Source organism: Diadema antillarum, unplaced genomic scaffold (genome assembly GCF_040938485.1).
Source record: "Diadema antillarum isolate AM-2024a unplaced genomic scaffold, OU_Dant_1.0 seq00001951_RagTag, whole genome shotgun sequence".
Lineage (NCBI taxonomy): Eukaryota > Metazoa > Echinodermata > Echinoidea > Diadematoida > Diadematidae > Diadema > Diadema antillarum.
The window spans coordinates 335,395-359,142 of NW_027272611.1; the positions used below are offsets into that span (position 1 = coordinate 335,395).

The 23,748-nt window shown below is 39.1% G+C and overlaps 1 protein-coding gene across 1 annotated transcript in view; it reads left to right on the plus strand.

Annotated features, from left to right (window-relative positions):
- Positions 1 to 1,136: 1,136 nt before the first annotated feature.
- LOC139713353 (sodium- and chloride-dependent glycine transporter 1-like) overlaps positions 1,137 to 23,748 on the plus strand; it is a gene marked incomplete at its 3' end in the record, with an annotated part of 38,940 nt that continues 16,328 nt past the window's right edge. The window contains exons 1-3 of the mRNA XM_071625095.1: positions 1,137 to 1,848; positions 10,496 to 10,696; positions 16,754 to 16,885. Coding sequence (XP_071481196.1) covers positions 1,716 to 1,848; positions 10,496 to 10,696; positions 16,754 to 16,885 — 466 coding nt within the window. The remainder of the gene's footprint in view (positions 1,849 to 10,495; positions 10,697 to 16,753; positions 16,886 to 23,748) is intronic.

The following is a 23,748-nucleotide window of genomic DNA, read 5'->3' on the forward strand; positions in this document are numbered from 1 at the left end:
AGATCAGAGGGTGCTTGGGGTTGGAGTCTCTGCAACCCTACCTATGAGCCTGACCCAAAGTCCGCTTGGAGACCAGTCGATTGTGTCACCATTACAGGTATCGACAACCCCGCCCCCCCCCCCCAAAAAAAAAAGAAAGAAAGAAAGAAAGAAAGAAATGTATTGTGGGGGATCTGAACAGTCAAATTTTAGGGAAGAACTCTTTACACACCAACACTACATCCCCCCCCCCCCCGGCCACACACACACACACACACACACACACACACCACACACACAGATATTTCATGGTACTGTGTGACAAACCAGACTCTCCGTACTTGGAATTGCCACTAAGCCTACAGGAGGGATAAAATCCTCCAAAAAATTCTAACGGGGAGGTGGAAGGGGTGAATGGATTTTTTTTTTTTTAATCTCCCTTTCTGAGCTCAGGAGTAAACGCTCTATTCAAAGTACAACAAAAGCCCTCTGCACTCCAGGTCATCTGGAAAGGGAAATCAAAGGAGGAGGGGTAAATGAGGTGGGAGAAGAGAAGCAGGGATCAGGTGGGACCTCCCTGGGAGAACTGAGCCAAGATGTCAAGGAATAGAGGAAATGAATGGAATGAGAATGGGAGGGTTAGAAGGAGAATTGGAGCAGAGCAGAGGAACCAAAGGAACTCAGAAGATCCAGACCACCGCCCTCGAATTACTAGTAGTCGAAACAAAGGCGGCTTGGAAGGTCTAGTCAAGGAGGTACCAAGCGAGCTCGCCTCGTACCTCCTTGGTCTAGTGATGTAGGTTATCTTCATCATTATTAGGTCCTATTGGGTCTTTAGCTGCAAACGAAAACACGAAGCCCTGTATGTTATTGGTAAGCCTATAAAGTGACGACCGTGTGGGTTTTCGCGATCCTCCTCAGCATCTAATCCGATACACTCGGGTATCTACCACTGATCTCCCCTCTAGAGATCGGTGGTATCTACTAGGACCTAATCCGATACACGTCAATATACACAATGCCATCTTCGTTCAGCACTAGCGGGCGCAGTCGATTGTCTTCGCCGCGAGAGCATACACGTTTGTAATTATACTTAATAGAGTGTGACTGAGGGTTTTGTTCTTTTACAACATGATACACAATTATTATCTCATTTAATTCTTTGAGAGTCAATGCCACTGCCGATCACACACGACTCAGTCCAAATTCCGCGGAATCGCCCATCCGTATTTCGCTCTCTCAGTGGAAAAGTACCAGGAGCGGAGCGGAGTGTGTACCTATCCTCTTATCAATTATCAAATTGCGGGAAGAGAGAATCGCGTTCGCATTTCAAGCTTCGACCTGGGTTCCGTCCATCGCTCGCATGTATATGTACGCACGCGCGCACGAGACAGCTACAGTAGCTAAAATATCGAGGAACGTCTTTCCTCCGTCTCCTCTTCCTCATTTCCTTTGGGAAGTTATGATCATCATTACCAGCATCTAGCAGAGCAGGGGTTGGATGTTGCATGCCGACCAGCCATACATACCATCGCATCATCAGTAGTATAGTAGTGCGTGGATCCGCGGGGTGCGTGGACCTGGGATACCTACATCCAGAGCCTATCACCATTTGCTTAGTAGATCCGCTCTTAGATAGTGACAATATTTGCTGGTTATAGTAGGAACGAATTCGGCCACCAATTCCAAATACGAGTCTTATCTGATAGGATAGAGAGCTGAATATTCCACGGACGATGCCTTCAAAGCCAAAAACCATGTTATCTGTTAATAAATGGTTCAAGCGTGGTCGGGGTCGAGATGATGCTGCCAAAGCGGAAGCGGGTTACACGGCGGTGGGTCACACAGAAAACGGGCCCAAAGATGCGGGTAAGTGATGCATGGAAATTCACGGTCTTGTTTGCGCTGCTTCTGTCGTCAACGCGATCGCGAGCGAGCTTTAAAATTTAGGCTGCCCTGACCCTGCCGAACAGTTTACACGCAATTGATTAATGTGGCCGACTAAATGCCCCAGCAGTCTCACCAAGAATTTACATTTTCTACTGCAGCCATAGGCGGGTCTAGCTCAACTGAATATGAAACCACTTGAGAAATGAGGAAAAGAGTTCCTGTACTGACTAACATCCCATTGATTGATGTTGAAGCCAAAAAGGATTCAGTACCGGTACTGGCGCTAGGGAGGGACCTAACTGAACTTAAAATTGAATTTCAAAACCCATCAAAAGCTTGTGTCGCAACTTATTTTCTAAATTAGCTGAAGAGAAGTTCCTTGGCTTATTTCCATGATTATACTGTCATATGTATTTACTACTAGAATCTACTAACCTAAGTGTTAGACCCCTGGCCTAGAGGGTCACTTTATGGTGAAATTATAAATAAGGGCAAGTCCAAGATAAGGTCCCCTTAGAAGGCAAAATTTCATCTTTGCTGAATATTGACATGTTTAATATAATTTTGATGCTTATGAGTTGAAGTTTTGATTTCCAGGTAGGAAAATATATTAAGTAAATTTATGCAAATTTCAAGGGCTTCATTTGCATAAATTATGTGAAATGCAGCGTTACCTACCGGTATGGGACATTTGGGGCCTATAAAAATTCATGTTAATCGAAGGAAAGCAAATATATTTGATCTATATGTGGACATAAGAAGTTCATCAAATAGTTTAACTAGGTATGAAAATATAGGGATTATGCAAATTAGCTCGTGTCCTATCATGAGATGTCCCATACGTAACAAATTGAGGTCATTTTTGAAGGGTTTTTTATTAATTTCTAAGGTTATTTGAATGCCCTTTTGGGAAGTTCTAATTTATTCAAAGAAGTTAAATACCACAGAAAGAAGAAAAATAGTAAAAGAAATCTTTATTATTAGGTAATTAACGTTACATATGGGACTAATGCTTTACGTATGGGACATCCTCATACATATTGCATGTGAATGCATGTAGCTACCTGGGAAGGTCTCAGTACGGTACACTAATCATCAATCATCCTGCAGAAAGTATCTCAACTTTGCAGCTACTTTTGAGTAGCAGACACCTGATTCAATACATGTACTTGACTGAACAATTTTCAGACAGGGAGAGGGGGAGATGCCAAAATACACAATGAAAATCAGCATTAAAGGGATGGTATAGTTTTCGTAGAAATGGGGATTCAGTTTTCAACATTTTACAAGATGATTGGAAACCATTTATATGAAGTGCAGTCACACGGGTCTAAGACTAGAGAAATTCAAAGTTTATTTGATGAGGATCCAATTTGAAATGGCTGAGATATCAAAAAACAAAAAGTAAAATGAAGTGGTCCTAATGAAAAATGTGACCCACCTTTTGTATTAGGACACCACGTTTCTGGATATCTCAGGTATTCAGTTATTCAGTTTTTGGTAGTAGCCACGACAAAAATCGTGGGTACATACTAAAGTGTGACTCAAATCAAGCACCTGATTGCTAGACATATCTACCCGATCACTGGGTTCCACGCAGCAGGTATTGCATTGTATCACAATTAATATTTCTTATGTGTAGTTGTTTTTTATTGAAAATGAATGGCAAACTGCCCTTCATCAATAAAAGTAAACAATTACGATTTGAAAATTTTTTAGTAGTAACCATCCTGATAAAAATGTAGGGTATGCATACTCAGGTTGGTCATAAGAATATAAAATATGATTGAATATGATTATGAATTGATGGTAAATACAGTGTATTCAGGGAATATTGATTCCCTTGACAATCTGGGTCAGTATTTGAGTAATTTCAAGTGATTCTACTTCAACAATTATGCAAAATACCCATAAACATGGTTCTCCACACACTAAAGGAATGGGGGACAAAGGGCATGCATACTCAGGTTGGTCATAAGAATTAGAAAATATGATTAAATATGATAATGATGGTAAGTATTTGGGGAATATTGTTCCCTTGACAATCTGGATCAGTATTTGAGTAGTTTCAACTGATTTTACTTCAATGATTATGCAAAATACCCATAAACATGGTTCTCCACACACTAAACGAATGCGGGACAAAGTGTCCCATACGTAACTGTCCCATACGTAACATGTCATGTCTGTCTTTAATTAGAACCTGTAATAAGTGCTTTTTGCCTCATGACTTGAAACTTACCTCTGTTTTTACAATCCTGAGTGTTGTGACCTTCATCACAGTGAGTTACAAGTTATAGAATTAAATACTTTCAGAGAGTTTTGAGGTTGAAAAAAATGTTTAAAAAAGCAAAAATTTTCTGGTTCCATAGGTAACGGCACATATTTTTTCTTCTAGAATATAATTGTCAAGGTCATTTTTCTCCATTTTTTACATGATTATACTTCTTCTAGATATCAATGACCATGATAAAGTTTAATGTGATGACAGGCCAGTAACACTATTTTTTAGGTCATAAAAGTCTCTGAATGTCCCATACATAACGTTATCTTGGACTTGCCCATAACCCTTTTCTGCTCAGTTGATAGACCCAAGTGGAATCGATCTCCAGAGCCCCACCACAGATCATGTTATAATTCTGTTAGATGGGAGGAAACGTTACACTTTTTGAATTTACATTCAACAAATAGGTCTATGCAAAACTTTTATTTAAAATGGTTTAAGATTCCTACCTAATCGTGCTTAATGAAGTTTTGCTTTTTGTTATGCACCAGCATGCCTGTCATAAAAGTTCAAAATTGTGAATATCTTTTAGGAGTTGGGTTGCAACATTTAGCTGTGTCGTGTGTGCTGCAGCTCCGAGTGGATTGAGTGTGCACTACTTGATCTCTTTATTTTGGGGTTTTTAATATACTGTGTTGACTTGGGGTAACAGTTACCATTAGTCCTGTCTTGCTGTATGTGGAGCTCATCAGCCAAATACAGTTGATTGATAATGCCCCCAGCAATAAATTTATGCACATCGTATGAACATGGATACTCGAAATGGATCCCTGTACATGCACTCAGAATGAATGCATACTAGACTTGATCCAGTGTGTCTGTGAAAGACATTGTATGCAAACAATATGGGGCAGTTAGTAATTGTAGGTCTGTTGATATTTGATAACATTTAGTGTTTATTACTCCGTTAGTTATAGTTACTGCTCATTTTGTTAAACCCATTGAAACTAGAAATGAATGTATTAAAAATTTGAAATATGGATTTTTTCCCCTTGAAGTTCAAATGGATGGTACCATACCAAAGAACTCTTCCTTTCACCTCAATCACACTTTTACCCTTCCAAAAAGAGAAAGTACATTTTTTATATATATATCTCTAAAATAGATACTTGTCTCAGATTTATTTGAGGGGGAGGGGGATTCAAATTCACCAAGAAAAAACATTCTGCGTCATCGCCTGTCAAAGATAACTATGGCAATTCAAACGTTTTTGTTCTGATGGCAGTTGTCTTAAAATCTAATCTCGTCTTCTCAAATCTAGCTGATACAAACTGGTGCCCAGATCTATAGGACAAGTTTACTTTCATATTTAGATTGAAAAAATTCAGTGGCATTAGTGGAATATATATCGGTGAAGATTTGCGAGTAATTGGATGATGTAAGAAGGAATGAATTGTTGACGTTTCAGTGCTGCAATTGCTAGATGAAAAGACGGAGACAGCTTATGATGTGACGTGCAGAACAACAACAAAAAAGGCAAAAATATAAAGAAAATTCAGCATATTTTTGACTTGCATAATAAAAGGGCTTGACATGGCTCTTTCTGAAGACATTGGGAATAACTCTTAACATAATGTTAGTAACAAATTGAGAGAATGTGTGGTTGTTTTTTTTTCAAAAAAAAATGAGATTTTGTGGAATTCTCCTTAAAATATTTTCCTAATATCTTTCCGTACATGTCACTTTGACAGCATAAACTGTAGCAGTCTTCTCATCCAGCAGTTACTGCTCATAGCTTTTAAACAGATTGTCCAACTTTCCTCACAGATACAATGTATGCTTATATTGCTGCATTCACCCAATTCACATGAAAGTTGTCTGTCCTTTGAGGGTGTCTGAGAATCTTCTCCAGGAATGCTTCCCAACATTCCAGTGCTCACAGTGTGAATCCATTCAAACTGTCATTCTTTTCTCTCTCTCTCTCTCCCCCTCTCTCTCTCTCTCTCTTATTTCACTGTAGTTCATTCTTATACAAAGATCTGAAAACCACCCTTTATACACAAAATGAGGATCTTCAATAGACCAATGAATATGAAATTTCAATACATGTCCAGCAACTACAGTGCAGCACACAATAGGCGTTTTCGCATCAGCCCGATGTTTCGAAATAGCGCGCTATTTTCTGACTTCGGAAATTAAAAAATATCTTGAGCTTGGATTTTTATCGGGCTGATGTGAAAATGCCTAATGTAATCTTTGATTGGGTAAACTTCCGACAGGATATTAAGATAGTACTTAGCTTTAGGAGTATGTGTTGTTGGTAACATCAATTCTGGGGCTGTACCATTTCTTTGATTTGTTAGGGCAGGGAGGTGTTCGAAAAGGAGAGACAACTCCTTCTCTCCTTTGAAGTCATGCGTGGCACCGCCGATAAGTTATGCGCTTAACTACAGATGGAAATCAGGTGCTTTGACAAAAGAGAGCATCAATAATCGGGACTAGCGCTCTCACATCTAGAAATACTTGCCCCTACTGCATTTTGCTCTCTCTCTTTCAATGTGATGGCAACAATGAATTTGTGTACCTTGAATTGGAGCAGCGAATCAAAATGCAGTGTAAAACTGACAATTTTAACAGGATATAGATTAAAAGCACGCTGGTGCACGCTTTAGCGGAGTACTTTATTTGAAAGATCAAAATATCCCAGATTGAAGGATAGAAAACTAATATGCGGAAATGTGCGCATTATAGAAAAATATTAGGTTTTTAAGATGGCCTAATTTTCATTTCATTTCAATTTGCGCATTACGAAGAAACTAGAAATACATGTTTATAATTTTGAATTCTTTTCTAAACTACTCTTAATCAATTCGAGTATTTCATTTAAAATTTTATGGGGAAATAAAGCTTGTAATTCAACGAAAGGTGAAATGCGTTCTTCTTCTCCGAACTTCGCCTTGCAACTAGAGCGGTGCAGCGCATGACTTAAAGCGTATAGTGGAATGCTAGACATTCCATTGTAGCGCTTTGAACCAAAACATGTGTTTGCATGAATTACGAAGAGTTGTCTCTCCTTTTCAAACACCTCCCTGGTTGGGTGGGCAATTGGATTGTATTCACAGAGGGATTGAATAGCTGTTGTGCATACATGCATTGGGAAGGATTGTGCAACAAAACCCTTTTGTATTTTGAAGTGAGGAATGTTTTTACTTGTAATGGGGGGAGGGGGGGAGGGGTTCTATTTTGAATTGAATCACCACCCTGAATGTACTCAGCTGTGAGCATTGTTGGGATGAACTTTATGAGAATGAACTTGCCTCTCCTAATCTTTTGTTTCAAGTTTTGGAAGGTTAGATAAATTTGAGGAAGGAAGAATTTGATATTGGAGCTCAAGAATTGCAGATGTGGGATAGGTACAGTGTATCTCCCATTCTGGATAGATCTAGTCTGTGTTGTATCATTTGTGTGAATGGAAGTTTTTGCTGAAATTGAGCCACCAAGGCCTGGCCTGTTGTATACACAAGAAGTTGAAGCCTCTTGAGTTTGTTTTGGCATGTGTGAGGAAACTTCGATCTGACTGAAGGCAAACCCACACATGGTCACAACATATATAATGAATACTGTAGAAGTGGACATTTTCGCACATTTCGCGAAGCCAGAAACTAGCGCGAAAATAAAAGCATGCAAATTTTTTTGCTTGCCATAACGTTCCAGTACCGGTAGTTGATATCTTGATTCCGCGGAATTAAAAGCATGTGAAACTCTTCTCAACTGGCAGAGCCCGAAAAATTAGTCGCAAGAAAATATCCTCTTTTACAGTACCCAGGAAAAAAGGAGAGGGGAAAGTTCTCAACTTTGATCAAAGATACACTTGTACTAGAATGCCACATTTATAATTGATGTTCATCATCTTTGGGCTGGAACAGTTCTCTGTCTGACAGTATCATATAAAATTGTTATTATACAGGGTGGCTCAGAAAGAACGGAACGCCTAAGATCTTTAATTTCAGCAATATCGTTGCAAATGCATCATTATTTTGCATACTATTGGTAAGGCCATTCTTTTTCCGAGAGAATGACACCAAGCTTTTTAATTTCAGTTAATGCGTTATGATTTTAGGACCATTTCTGTCAACCCTTGCAATTTTCAAAATGTGATCATTTTGCACTCTCAGAGACACCGAAATCAGCGAGAATTCGGCTTGCCATAGAAGCAGTAACGTTCACAATGTGTGGAATGTGGCTGTCATTGTCTGTTACCATTGTGAATGAGACGACCTGACGACAATAACACTGTCCGCCCCACATTCCGCACATTGCGAACGCTACTGGTTCTACGGTAAGCCGAATTCTCACTATCAAAGGGGCATGTTCATGTTGAGTGAAGGCTGATAGGGGTCTGAAGAGAAATGTTGCATATTGAGTTGGTTGTCAAAAATTGTGTACTTGCGAAGTATTTTATTTTGCCTGGTGTATCTGGAAGTATGTTATTTTGCCTGGTGTATCTGGAAGAATGACAAATGAAATGGATGACATGTACAAGTGTATAGCAAGGCTTTTTAAAAAAAGATTGATTTGAATGTATTTCCACTGTGTGTTCTTAAAGACAAAAAGCAAGCATAAGTTAGAATGATTGTTACTCTACAAAACCATTTTGTCTTTTTTTAAAATCAAAAGTAATTGAAACATTGTAGTAACATATATTTGCAACAAAAAATTTATAAGTACATGTAGTAGTCATAAGAACCAAAATGGAGTAGCCTTAAAATTCAAAACTGCAGCTTGTATTACTTAGGCCCCTAAAAATGAAATCGCATCATATTGAGAAAATGAAACACATAGCAATATCAGAGTATGGATGATACCAGAATGTTATAAATCACATCAACAACTGTTTAAAAACTGAATCTCTGCATTATAAGCGAGAGGAATGGAAAGAGAGGTTAAGAAATAAAGGGAATAGATGAGACAAGTTGAGATCAGAGGAGAAAGAATAGATGGAAAGAGGAGAGGATACCAAGCAGGAGGATTGATAATTTAAATAATTTTAAAATAGAATATCTTTGTAATTATTTATTTAAAAATTGTCTCTAGTTTAAATCAGAACTAGATATTTCTTTTAAACTTGTGTCCAATGAATTTTAGAGTTCAGGCCCAGTGAATGTAAAAAATTTGTTGGCAGATAATGTTCTATTCAAAGATAAATGCAGTGATGTTTGGCTGCCTTGTGCCAGGGTAATTGTGAACAAAAGTATTTTTGAGAAACATTTCACGGAAGATCATTATAATTGATTTTGTGCATGAACTGACCTATATGGAAATCATAAAAATCATAAAAAAGAAGAAGGGAAAAAATTACAGTGAATAATAAATGAATGTTCTTTAAATGAGGATGTGCAAGGGCTCCCCACTAATCCAATTACTAACACAAGAAGGGAAAGTGTCCTGTTTGTGTTAACTGTCTTCTGATGACTTTGAGTGTGTGATATCACCCCTCCCCCGCCAGTTATGTTTATCAAAAGAACAGAGATAATCTCTTATAAATGTGTTTGCAATATCCAGATTCCTCCTAAAAGTTCTGGTTCATGTGGCAAATGATTTATAGAATGATTTTTATTTCAAATTGTCAAGTACTGTATACGCCATATATTTCACGAGTCTAAATTTTCGCGAATCGGGAATTCCCGATGATATGTGAGTGGTTAAATTCCCAATCGTGGAGTCCTGTACTGAACAGAGAAATGTACCCTGTGCATATCAGAGTCAATGTTTTCGCGTGTCTTTAATTTCGCGAATAGCACCAGACTGGCGAAATTCGCAAAAATAAAAACCTCGCAAAATATTCGGCGTATACAGTAAATGCATGTGATAGATCAAAGTCGAGTTTCCTTTTGTGCTGGATATACCCCGTACATTGTACTCCTACACAACTAAAACAGCGTCAAGGCATGTATGTCATGACAACAAAAAAAATGTATTCTGCAATGCTGTCTTTCTCAGGTTTAATCTTTCCTCTCTGTGCATGATAGGTTAAGTTGTATTGGCAAAGCGAAGATTTTAACAAGATACTATATTTTTTAGTGCACAAATTGAATGGAAATGGACTCTGCCTCATTTTTTTCATTAACCCAAAAGGATCTGATGGATGCCGCTTGAATTATGACCTTGAACTAAAAAACGACTCTGTAAGCAGAGTCTCACAAAAATTTTTCCCAATGATAAAACATGAAAAACCAAACTCCCATCCAGAAGTATCTGCTCAAGTATAGCTGTGCAAAAGTGTAAATCAGAAAGCTCTGTATGTTTTGAAAGTGTTCGAAACTACAGAACATAATTTCATTTCGAGCTTTTCGTTTGAAAACTGAAGATATATATTTTTTCTGTGTGTGTTTGTGATTTCAGTTTATCCTCCAGAAGAGAGTAATGGCAAGGAAGCCCATCTGGATGGAGAAGTCAACCGGGTTGACACGGAGAAAGAAGAAGCGGAGAATGAGCGAGGAACTTGGGGCAGTGGAATGGAGTTCATCCTCTCCACCATGGGCTACGCTATTGGTCTCGGGAACGTGTGGCGCTTCCCTTACATGGCCTACGAGAATGGTGGAGGTAAGCGCCGTCGCAACTGCATTCATGAGGGCGTGGCTTTGCAAAGACATGTGCAACATCTTTAGCTGCCTAACTGCAAAGGCTATGAATGGAATATCTGCCATTTTCATTCAAAATGAACTGAAATAATTTAAAGAATCATTAGGCACCACCACCTTGAATGGGTAGACTGGCCATGTTTTGATAGTCACTAAATGTGGGAAAAAAAAAAGACTAGTGTAAAAAAGGAAAATTTTGGAGAGGGGTGCAAAGGTACAGCTGTACCCCCCTTTCCCTGTTTATGCCCCCATTCCCCCGCCCCCAAACAACCAACCAACAACAACAAAGATATTTTCTATTCATGCAAAGCCAAAAAAAAAAAAACAGTCTAGAAAAGTTCTTTCAATTTTAACTCCCTCAAACAGATCTAGGTTGTTAGTGCTCCAGATTTTTAATGCTTGGACTAGATATTTCACCTACTTTACATGAATGTCCCTTTTGGTCCAGATGTATACCTGACTCCAGTGGGAAAGGTTATCACACACCTGGTTGGAAAACTTTAATACAGAGAAGAGGTTACCAGGGGTATATTATTATCATTATTGAATTTGAAGGCCCTTTGAAAAGGACTGCCAGGAATGTTTAAAGGGAGCATCTTTTATTGGAAAAAAGAAAGGAAACTTGCTTACGCATGCAAGAATAAGTTTATTCGTAAGGTCAGGCACAGACACATCTATCTTATCAGTCATAAGTGGCACTAAGAGATTGTAATTAAGCACTTCCACATCCCAACCCACCCCCCTCGCCCTGAAAGACTGGAGATGGTCAAAAACAAAACCCGACTTCAAAAAAACAGTTGTGACATTTTCCTCAATGTGGAAAGGAATAAGGTGGACCTTCGTGAGCATTCTTGCCAACCAGCATGAGACAAAATATGCATCATCATGTGTTGTAACAGCTGACATTACATAGATTATTATTTTTTTATTTGGTTAAAATTATTGTAATTTTTGGCAAATTTCAATGTCCTTGAGATTACTTTGTGTCCCAGTATGATATATGACTGATTGTAGGATACCTGAGTAAGACATCACAGCTTGAATTCACGAATGTGGTATAATTTTTGCTCATGGTTTAAACCATGGACAAAGACTGTAGTTTTCTAGGGGCGCCAAGTGTCGCATGGCCTTTTTCGTTACAAAACAGTCATTTCGTCGACGAAATGACTATATTCCGTAGCGAAATGAGCATTTCGTTGATGAAATGAGCATTTCGTTAACGAAATGAACATTTTGAATGAACAAATTGGTCATTTCTTTTAATGAAATGACTGATTTCGTAACAAAATAGGCCATGCGACACTTGATGCCCCATACAAACTACGGTCTTTGTCCATGGTTTAAACCATGGACAAAGATTGTACCACCTTCGCGAATTCGGGCCCACATGTCTCAGTGATGGTTAGTAGTAGAATGAGAGGATGAAAATACACAGAAGGGGTTGATGATTTGTGGGTTTGGGGGATTAAGCAGTTGAAATGGATACCGTATATTTACTGCGTGAATTTCCTCTTGAGGATTCTGTAGAATATAGGTATGTGTACGTGTAAATGGAAATTTTGAGTGCTAAGACACAGTTACTGTAGGTATGCAAATTCTGAGAGCATATGATGTGAAAAGATATGATATGTGAGAAAGAAAAGGTACAACAATATTACAAAACCCTTGAAACACATTTTATTTGAGCAAAGAATGATGACCACTTGCACATCAGTTGCGATCAGTATACTTTGGCATTGGCTTTTATGAATCACTTGAAGAGTTTGTTCGCAAAAACCAATAAGTCCATTTTTGAAGATTTTAAAGTACGGTTTCTGTCATAAAGTATAAAATGATACCTTTTAAATGATATATTGTTCACTACATATAAAGGTACATTTTTGAAGTTATGGTCAAAAGAGGCAAGAATTTTCTTATTATTCTCCTTATTTTTCGTGACCTTTAATCGCAAATATCTCCATTTGGCAAATATGGACTTATCGGTTTTTGCGAACAAACTCTTCACTTGTACATGTAAGTTTTTCTCGGTGTGAATGAGGGAAAAATTGTTACGAGCAAACATTCAAATATCTGCTTTCGAAGTTGTTTATCAGGTACTTGTCAATGTTTGCTTTCAGTCACATGCTTGAATTGCAGGAAGTATGTTCATGGGACCTGCCAATCTTCCTCTTGCAAAGCTGTGAAATCTACAATGCAAAGCTGTGAAATCTGCAATAAATTTTATAACATTTTTTTTTCTTCATGGAATGACTGTGCACACAAACCATGTGTTCTTTGCCTAAATCTACAAAATGAAGAATTTGCTCACACACTTAAAATCAATTTCAAAGTCCATGTTTGGTTTAGAGCTGATAAGTCATGACTAAATATGATGAAGGAATAAAAAGATCACTACGTGTATACAAGGTTTCAGGTGTTGCTGATAGGGTATGATTTTATCAAATGATTGTGCATTTCTGCCTCGTAGATATTGCGAGATATTAAAAGTTAGAGTATTTGCTCAATTTCCCAAGGATCTAACTTGATGCATTGATAATGCTGGCCTCAAAGTCTCATTGTACAACTGTATGTGAGGCCTGTTTGTTGCTACCCACACACTGTATAATGCCAACTTCCTGTCTGTCAACAGTTCAAGGACAAGTTCACCTTCTTACATGTATGATGTGTGAATTAAACAAAATCAGCAACATTAGTAGTTCAAGACATTCATGAGTGAAAGTTTGAGGAAAATTGAACGATCTGTTCAAAAGTTATGAATTTTCAAAGTTTCAGTGCCACCATCGCTGGTCAAAAAGACAAAGTTTGTGATGTCACGCTTCAATGTAGAAAATTTTAAAGAGCATTCCGCAAATTTCATTTTCTTTTTTTTTCCTGCAAAGTACACCTTTCCTCTACTTGTTACTGGTGTACACTGTGTGAAAGAGGTGATTTATTTCCACTGCCTTCTGAAAGAGGCAAGTAAACCGATTGAAGACGGTTTGATTTTGCTACAACACACATATTTCCAATAGACGCTTGCCCGAGTATATTCGGAACTCGTCCTCAACGGGTTAAGTGCTCATTCATCATGCAAGAAAAGTGAAAATATGTTGAATTATCTGTACATTGTGTTTTTCTACGCATGTATGTAACATCACAAACTGTGATATGGTCTTCTCAACCAGTGATGGCAGCACTGATAACTTCAAAAATTCATAACTTTTGAATGGATTGTCCAACTTTATCCTCAAAATATCACTGATATGCGTTCTACTGCATTTACTTCATCCACACAAAAAGGTGAACTTTAAACCTTCTGGAACTTGAGATCTAGGGCAAGGTTAATGAGATTGTGGTTTGTGTGCACCTGTTATTACAGGTGATGAAGTTTAACAGAAAGTGTAACAGATCACTCCTATGACTACAATGTTTAGGAGATTTCATGCAACCGCTTGATTGGCAAAACACAACTTCCTTCTGACTATTAAAGCTTTTTAGTTTGTTTCAAATTAAACTGAGTCCTTGAGCATTTCATGTCCACATTGGCAAATATCCAAGCAAAAGGTAAAGTTTGATAAATTGCTACAGTATCTAACCTGAAGTGTTCTTGGTTCTGAGGATATTAGGGTAGTGTTTTCCTAAACAAAAACATAAGTCACAAGTTTGTTTTTGTTTTTTGTTTTTTTCTGTGGTGAAGAGTCACAGATTTGGACATTATGATGTGTACTCTACAGGCCAAGAATGGCAGACAGTTTCAACATGCATATACCCAAATTAAAAAAAGTGCCCCTTTTTGTTTGAAGTTCAGTTAATGTCTGTTTCTTTTTTTCTTTTCTATTTTTCAATTGTGCCCACACAGTAAAATTTCATTTTTAATTTTAATGCTTCTGTTTGTGTGTGTGTGTGTGTGTTTGTTTGTTTGTGATTTTCTTTCTTTGGCCCCTGACGAGGCAAGTTGCCAAGGTCATGTAGCCCATATCTGCTGGTCGTGTAAATGCACTTTAAAGGCTGTTGCTGCCGGAGGCTATTTCATGTACGTTCACTAAACTGCCATCTCAAATTCAAGGTGATGTCATTGACACTTATGAAAACAAAACTATGGAAAACTACAGTAGGAGATTTAGGCTTCATCAAACCTTTATTGACTTGCTGGCTAGCTTTCGTCCACTCCCTGTGGACTTCTTCAGGCCAAGTGACCAAGAGACAAGCAGGCAGTGTCAGAGATGTAGCGGTACAATCACTTGGCCTGAAGAAGTCCACAGGAGTGGACAAAAGCTAACAAGCAAGTCATTAAAGGTTGGTTGACGCCTTAATCTCCTATCGTATGATTTCCCCAACTAATGAATGTTTTCTGCGTCATATAGAAAACTGTACTGAAAGAGAAAGAAATGGCCTTTCATACACTTGTATAAGATATAAATCACCATCATGTCATGAATTATGTGACGTCATACGATTTGAGTATTTCATGTGATTTACATATTTAGGAATAATCACATTGCTTAATATTCAAAAGAAAGTACTTATAAAAATATCCATAGCCTTTATGCAGAAAAAAAAAAACTGTCAATTTTTTAATCTTCATAATGTAAGCTTTCCGATGGTGTGACTCAAGGGTATAATGCTTTCAAATATAAAGAAATATTCAATAGTAAACCAAAGATCTGCGCCCTGCAGACTAGTGTGGTCTATAAACTCATAGACTCTATGGGTGGGACTACAGTAAAGTAGGCTAATACATACACGTACATTAGTGTTCGATCTTACATAGATGTAGACCTATTCTGTCAGCAGCCTGCTGTAAACCTCTGAAGTGAATACAAATCAAATGAAAATTTCAGTAACAGGAAGTGATGCAAAGACTGGGGTATCACATCAGAGTTCACAGGCATACATGATTTATATTGTATTGGATGGCTATGAATGGGATACCAGGGATTATCATCTATATAGGACGTTTTAGCCGCGCATTAAAAACGCGTATTGTAGTCCGCTCAATTTTTACCGTTCAATATCAGAGCATATTGAACGAATCGCATAGACCAACGTATTAATTCCCCATAGGCTACCGTTGTTACTTGCCGTTCAAGATCACACCATATTCAATTCTGTCTCGTTTATTGCGCGAGCGCTTGCTGAATGCGCAAACGCTTGCTACTAGTGCGCGTCATTTTGTTACAATTCACAAGCGCGCAAACATCTTGCCAGTTGTTTGTTTGATACGCAGTTTTAGGGGCTTCCCCTTTTCAGCACTGGGATGTGACTGCCGAGTCAACTTCAAAGACGAGTAGAAGCCGGGTAATTTTGTGCAGTTTATGCTTGCTCTACTTGATTGTATAGATGATAATAATTATATTGGATGGCCTTGATTCATGGAATACCAGGGAAAATTGCACTCGTTAGGGTCAATATTGCACTCATCTTCGATTCGTGCAATATTGGCCCTAACTCGTGCAATATTCCCTGGTATCCCATTCATAGCCGTCCAATATAATATAAATATTGCATGAGATAGGGCCAATATTGCATGAATCGAAGATGAGTGCAATATTCCCTGGTATTCCAGGAATCAAGGCCATCCAATATAATTATTATCATCTATACAATCAAGTAGAGCAAGCATACGCTGCACAAAATTACCCGGCTTCTACTTGTCTTTGAAGTTGACTCTGCAGTCACATCCCAACGCTGAAAAGGGAAGCCCTAAAACTGCTTATGAAACAAACAACTAGCAGTTTGCGCGCTTGTGAATTGTAACAAAATGACACGCACTAGTAGCAAGCGTTTGCGCATTCAGCAAGTGCTCGCGCAATAAACGAGACAGAAAATTGAATATGGTGTGATCTTGAACGGCAAGTAACAACGGTAGCCTATTGGGAATCAATACTTTGGCCTATGCATTTCGTTCAATATGCTCTGATGTTGAACGGTAAAAATTGAGCAGACTACAATACACGTTTTTAATGCACCGCTAAAACATCCTATATATGATAGATGATAATGCATTATACTGTATTCCTTGCCCTCCTCTATCTTGCAGGAGCTTTCCTCCTTCCGTACATCATCATGCTCCTCATCGTCTGCTTCCCCATCATGTTCATGGAGATGGGTCTCGGCCAGTTCAGCAGCCTGGGGTGCATCTCGGTGTGGCGCATCAGTCCTCTTTTCAAAGGTGAGCATAGCAATCAGCCCCCCCCCCCCCCCCCCCCACTTGGTCTTGGCTCAAAGACCAGCATCCTCTCCTAAATGTACAAGGTGGACTGATGGACCTGGTTACTTAAAGCCCCGCTCTAACAAAGCCTTTCAAACCAGAGTTACCATCACAACATGTGGACAATCTTTTTATAGGAAAGTTTTTGGTTTTTTTCTGGAGGGCATATCTTTCTGGTGGAGACACTGCTGCAACTGTTGCTAGTTGCTACTGATCAGTCGTAGTGACTCATCCAACTCAAATGGCCAACAAATGGCAACAAATGGCAACAAATGGCATACACTGAGACATCTCCAAATGAGGTGACAACATATTTGCCCGGATTTCACAGGAATGTCACCATGATATCATCAGCAGTCATGGGGACAGCTCAGAGGCATTTTCCCAGTTGAGTAGAAACATCTCTGTGACGTCTCAACATTTTCACATAGGTCTCTGCAACTTAGGTCTCTGCAAAGTTGCGGAGATGTCTTGGACATGCAAAATTAGTTTCTGTGACATGACTGCAACCTCACTGAGATGTCGCATAGTTGTCCGTGACCAGCGGTGACTGGAAAAAGTTTCTGATAAAGATAGAATGTGTTTCATCTTTATGACTCCCTTGAAACCGTCATGGTCTCTGAAGATGTTGCAGAAATCCTGCAAAAACGAGTGGAGGCTTTAATAGTCCCCACCAGGTTGCCACCAGATTACCACCTAGTCTCTACCTAGTCTCTGGTCCATTAAGCACTGCAACAACCAGGAATATTGCCCCCTTGACTTGCCTGTCAAATTATCTGTGCCTGTATACTGGATTTTGTGCATCTGTAGGAGCAGATGAATGGGATAACTTTGTCACTTTACTTGCTTAGGAAAACATTTCCTGTAATAATCTGAAAGTCCTCTTTACACGTGTCTGTTTGGACTGTAACACACCTTCTCAACACTACATTGTGAAAAATTGAAACAAAAAAAAAAGCTTACTCTAATGCATTATTCATGAATGCATTCTTTTGCTACAAACCAGGGATGTCTACTCTAGTGAAATGTTCATATTTATATATTTTGTCTTGTAAAGTATTGAATTCCATAGTCTGACATGTTGAGAGGTCTGTCCATCTGTGTCCATATAAATACCTCGATGTCTATAGGGCATATCATTAAGTAAATAGGAGGGTTAGTTAATCAAGACTCAGGCATCTCAGTTATGTAAATTATGTGCAGGGGCCCAGACCTGGAGTACATAAAGTTTTAGAAGTAGGAATCTTGGCATTTGAAGTAGAAGAAATTGATTGCCAGAACTGCATGTATCTAAAACCCATGCTTTTCTTAACAATAGTTCATCCACTTTGATCCCTGACTAAGATTTATATGTGATCTTAACCAATTTATGTAGAACCAGAACTGTACATACCCTTTAAAGTTAGCGTTGAGGAGAGTCCTATTGCATTTCTATTTTTAGGCCCTAATTCATATGGCCTACATCCAATCCACAAAAATCAACGTACTCAAAGGGGCAGGAATTTAACCTCGAGGTTAAGATTCGTCGTGTGGACGCGCGTCGAAGTTAGGGGGCAAGAGCATAACCTCAAGGTTAGAGCTTGTCGTCTGAACGTAACCTGTGTGTCTCTTGATGACATCACTGCTTGTCCATATCCTTTGACCTTTCATGCATTCTGCTAATTCTAAAAATACAATCTACACTTCACATACATTGTAGCATACATGGGCAAGGTACACAACTGCAGTAAAGAGATCATGCGCAGACTGTGAAGACTTTGTCTGGTCAGATTTTCTTTAATTCCTTTGTAAGTCTAAAGCATCAAGAATTGTAAACTCAACCGATTTGAACAAATGCATCTATTTTTTATTTTATTTTTAGTATAGTGTATACGTATGTGTGTGTAACAAAAAACTCAGAATTGATTTTCACCTTCATGAGTCCCTACATTGGCAAGTAAAGCATTTCTAAATTTGTCAAATATTAATGCCTTGTATACAGAATTTACACAAGGTTTATTTGCTAGTAACAGGTGTAAGGTTTCTCCAGTGATTAGTGAAACCTTTAGAGTTGGAGGAAACACTGGCCATGACAGATTTTACTTTTTCAGGCGTAAGCATCTGTAGTCAGGCTGCGTTTATCGAACTTGAGAGAGAGAATTGTGTTTCGAAACGCATTTGGAATGGTTTTTGCGAGTTTACGTGGTTTGAAACAGCATTCTGGGGATGCCATGTTTATCTAACCATCATAAAATTGCGATGTGAGTGCTGTCACTGCACAGCTACTTTGCGCAGTTCGGCCCGGGAAGTAAAAGTCAACTGCATACCAGCAAACATGCTTCATCAGTCACACACAAATAATTGGTAGAGAGCACAACCGGAAACAGCAAGGATTTAACCTTGAGATGTAAACACGTTTCAAAATGGCTGTGTTTATCGACTCACAGAACGGCGATTGTCGTCTCAAACACGTTTCAAAATGCCCTTTGAAAGGTATTTCAAAATACCGTTTCTAAGCGCATTTGAAAACACGGCTGCATTTATCTAACCCCTGAAAATGCGTCAAACGCATTAAGGATCGTGATTCTGCCTCTGAAAATTTTTATATACCCGTGTTTACAAACGCAGCCTTATACTCTTGACAATACAAGAACCCAGAGCTGCCAACTGTATTGACAGCTCTGGGTCCTGTTTTATGAAAAGTTAAAATTGATTATATAGTATAGTTGATTTCAAGTGGAAGTCTGTGGCATCCTGTGTGGTAAGGAAGTTTAAAATCGATTTTATCTTTTTATAAAACGGGGCCCAGGTAACTTGCTGTTAAAGCCTCCAGCAGTTCAGGATGGGTTTACCTAAAGGCAGAAGGATTCCTGTTGATAATATTGACAACTGGACACAGGTCATTATAGATTTTGAATTCATTATTTACTATTTATTACCTTATTTTGTTATGAAAATCATTGACAACTTGTGGTGTGGTGAAGGTTAGTACTTCTGTATAGTCATCATGGCAATATTACAAGACAGGTTGACTGATGTGTACTTTTGTCACACAGGCTATTTGTGATCAGTGAATAATGCATGCTCATTAAAATTTCAAGCATTTCGGGTTTTTAGATATGAGCTAGAAGGGGGAGGCATATGGCCGTAACTTTAGGCGTTTTCACATCAGCCCGATAAAAATCCAAGCTCGAGATATTTTCCAATTTCCCAAGTCAGAAAATAGCACGCTATTTCGAAACATCGGGCTGATGTGAAAACGCCTAATGAATAAGTTGTCAAACTGGACTGCTGAGTTGGTATGCTGGCAGTACAGAAGAAAGAAGCCAACCTCGTGATATTTTAGAGATGGCTCTACATCCAGCACTGGCATTCACTGGTTGTGTGTACTTACATGTATGTATCTCAAAATCAATAGGATTGTGTCCAAATATTTTAATAGTTGATGTCTGGCATACCAGGGGAGCACTAACTTAAAGTTTGTCATTGTTTGCCTTTGGTATGCAGTGGTTTTGAAATGAATTTTCAGGGGGGGGGGGGGAGCAGCACTAATGTAAAGCTATTGCCAATATCAAGTGCTCACACAAGAGTCAGAGAGAGCGTTGAAATGTAACAATTTGATAGACCTATTCAGTTTTTAAAACTATAACTTGGCTCAGTTGTAATGGGGGAGCTTCCAAAATAGGAGAAAAAGATGGTTCAGGGGAATATGAAAGGAGTCAGGTGCATTACTATGTCAGTGCATACTGTAATTATCAATTATCATTAAATTATGCTAGAAGCCCCCACCCCCTACCTCCTGCCCACAAACCATTCTTAAAAAGTAGCACAAAATGGAATAGGTCTGTATAGTGCAGTGCTTTGGTTTACACATGTATTATTATCATACATGTAAATACCTTTATGTACACGGCATCTGGGTATACACTCAGTGCCCCCCCCCCCCCTTACGCATTCAAAGTATTTGCCCTGGAATAATAAGCCAGTTTGTAGTTCTACTCTGCGCATGAGCAGAAAAAGTTCATTGGTACCAAACGCATGTATGGTTTTAAAATTCACGGAGATAAGCATCGATCTGTCATATAATGATTATTCATGCAATCCTTGTACATGATACTTGCCATTGCATCCACCTGACTGCAAACCTGGTATTTTGCAATACGAATATAAACATGTTGTAATGCATTCAATACAAAACAAAGAAATGGATGCTTCCCCGAGGGTTGTTTGACGGACCATTCTGGTCACCTGGTCTCGCTATGCAAGATCAATTTTTGTTTAACACGAATTCCATATATTGTTAGGCCTCCGCCGGGCAAACTTACCGGTACAACATACGCATTATGTTGCTTTGAATAAGAGTGAAGTTGCAACTGATTGACAAATTGCCCTACATCGACGTAAATAAGAGTGAAGTGCCTAACCAAAGAAAATAGAAAGGTCATTTGTACCAACGTGCACATGAGCTAATTACAAACTGGCTTATTGATGCGCCTGGCAGATGCATGAGGTCAAATACCTTGGTCTTGAGGAAACTCCTCATTATCCCGACAGTCCCAACCCCCCCCCCCCCCCCCCCATCTTGAGAGTGAGTTGTCAACGAGATCATATTACTTTTACCAGCCCTTTTGTTTGTGTTACATAATATCTCCTGATGCTTGCATTCTTTACCGACTCTGATTCTTTTCATCTTCCCCTTTTGCGGTCGTCCCTATTATTCCTCTCAGCTTCTAAAGAGTCTTCCATAACTGCTTCTCTCACATTGTCTTCTATCTTTACACCCTCCTGCAAAATTTCTTTTAGAGTCACTGATGTACATGTATACCGTACGCATGATGACTACACTCACCACACTGTACACCACAAAACAAGCAAACAAGCAAAAACAGAAATTGCCTAAAAGTTCCACTGCAGTTGAATCATGCCCTTTGGAAAGACGTTTAGTGAATGAAGTGATTTGGTTTACATGATTATTCAGAATGGAGATTGTCATTGTAGTTTTCCTTTAAATACAAATTAGATGAGATTTGTATTACAGTGTATCTATTCGTAAATCTTTTTCGAGTGCGATATTGAAAAGCCATCATCTCAGTTAATTAGCCATGAAGTTGGTCATTAACTTTCAAGCATAGGTTTGAAATACACTGAGCAGTGTGTATTTCCGCGAGTGTGAAGTTTGCTATGTGACCTTTTCCCAGAACCTTGACCTCATGGCAAGTAATTCAGGTTTACAATTTTGTTTTTATACCCCCCGCCACACATAGTGTGAAGGGGGTATATTGTAGGAATCACCGTGATGTTGGTCGGGCGGGTGGGTGGGCGGTCGGTTGGTCGGTCTGTTGGAAAATCTTGCGTCGCGAACTCCTCCTACAGTTTTGAAGCAATTTGAATGAAACTTCGGGTAAATGATGATATTGAGGTATAGATGTGCAAGACATGTTTTTTGTGTTTGTCGGATAGTGCGTTGCCATGGTAACCATAATTTTACCAAAACCTTGTGGATTGAATAACTTCCATAGTATTTAAGCAATCAATTTCAAAATTGGTATCTATGATCTATAGGTGTAGTTATGCGAGACACTGTGGCCCGAATTCACAAAGGTGGTTTCGCTCGAAACCATGGTTTCAAACCTCAGATTTGAAACCATGGTTTCAACTTGCGATTCACAAAGGTGGTTTCGGCAGAAACCATGGTTTCTCCGCAGTCTTCTACGTCACGATTTTGAGTCAACTGTTTGGGGTGGTCTGAAACAGTGGACTCAACTGAAACCGTGGTTTTAACCAATCAAAGAGCAGCATTTCGGGACATACTTTTGCAGACGAGGTGGTCGGCGCGGCAATTCTTGAATCACTCGGCAAGAGAATAAAGAGTTATTGATGGTTAGAGAGTTACTAGCGTTCGCTCCAACTTTCAGAAAATCGTGAGTAATTTATCCATTTATAGTGATGAGAAGTGTTTTACGCTATCACCCATTGTATTTATTTGTGAAGAAAATTTTAGATTGATGGTATAAAATGCATGCAATGCTACCTAGCAGAACACGGGATTTGATATAGAGATGCGTTATCGCCAGCAGGTTTTGTGTAGTCCTACACGTATATTTTTGTGTCTCCCTCTCGCACATAGATAGCGGCGAGCTACCTTTTACAAACATCCTTCTCCTTGTGACCTTGCTTGACTCCTTGAGGCCTGAGCTCTGCCAGTTCTCTCTATTCTTTACCTGCTCATGGTCAGGCAGGCACACAAAACTGGCTAGAATTGAAGAAAAAGTTTGATCTTCCTATACACCATTCTAAAATAGTAATTAGGGCCTAGTATAGATCTAGAGCGTAGCCGTAGAGGATCTAGGATCAGTCTCAAACGAGAGACCTAGCCAGGCCTAGGTAACCAGTGAAGTGTGAGTTCTCACGGAAGAGTACGTATCCTTAACATTTAAAAACTTAGGACCTAGTCTAGAACTGCGACCAGCCCCACGCAACGCGAAGCATTGGACAGTACTGTATAGGACTAGACGTGGTCTAGGGCCAAGGCCTTTGATAACTGTGTACAATTCCAAGGAGCACCCGGGGTTATGTTAGACCTTTGTTCAGTTTGGCAAGAGTTCCTTTTGGGACAGCACCCATAAAAGTGAGTGCGTGTGTGCATCCGTGTGTATCGCAAGCAAGGCCAAGGTTAGGCTAGGTAGAGTTGTAACTTGTATAGGATCTAGATCTAGCTGCACTGACTCACTGTCTACCAGTAGGCCTACTAGATATCTACGTACTACTACTAGTAGTACTAGTTTCTAGATCTAGTAGTACGTAACGTACGTGTAGTAGACTAACTACTATACACAGCGCAGTTG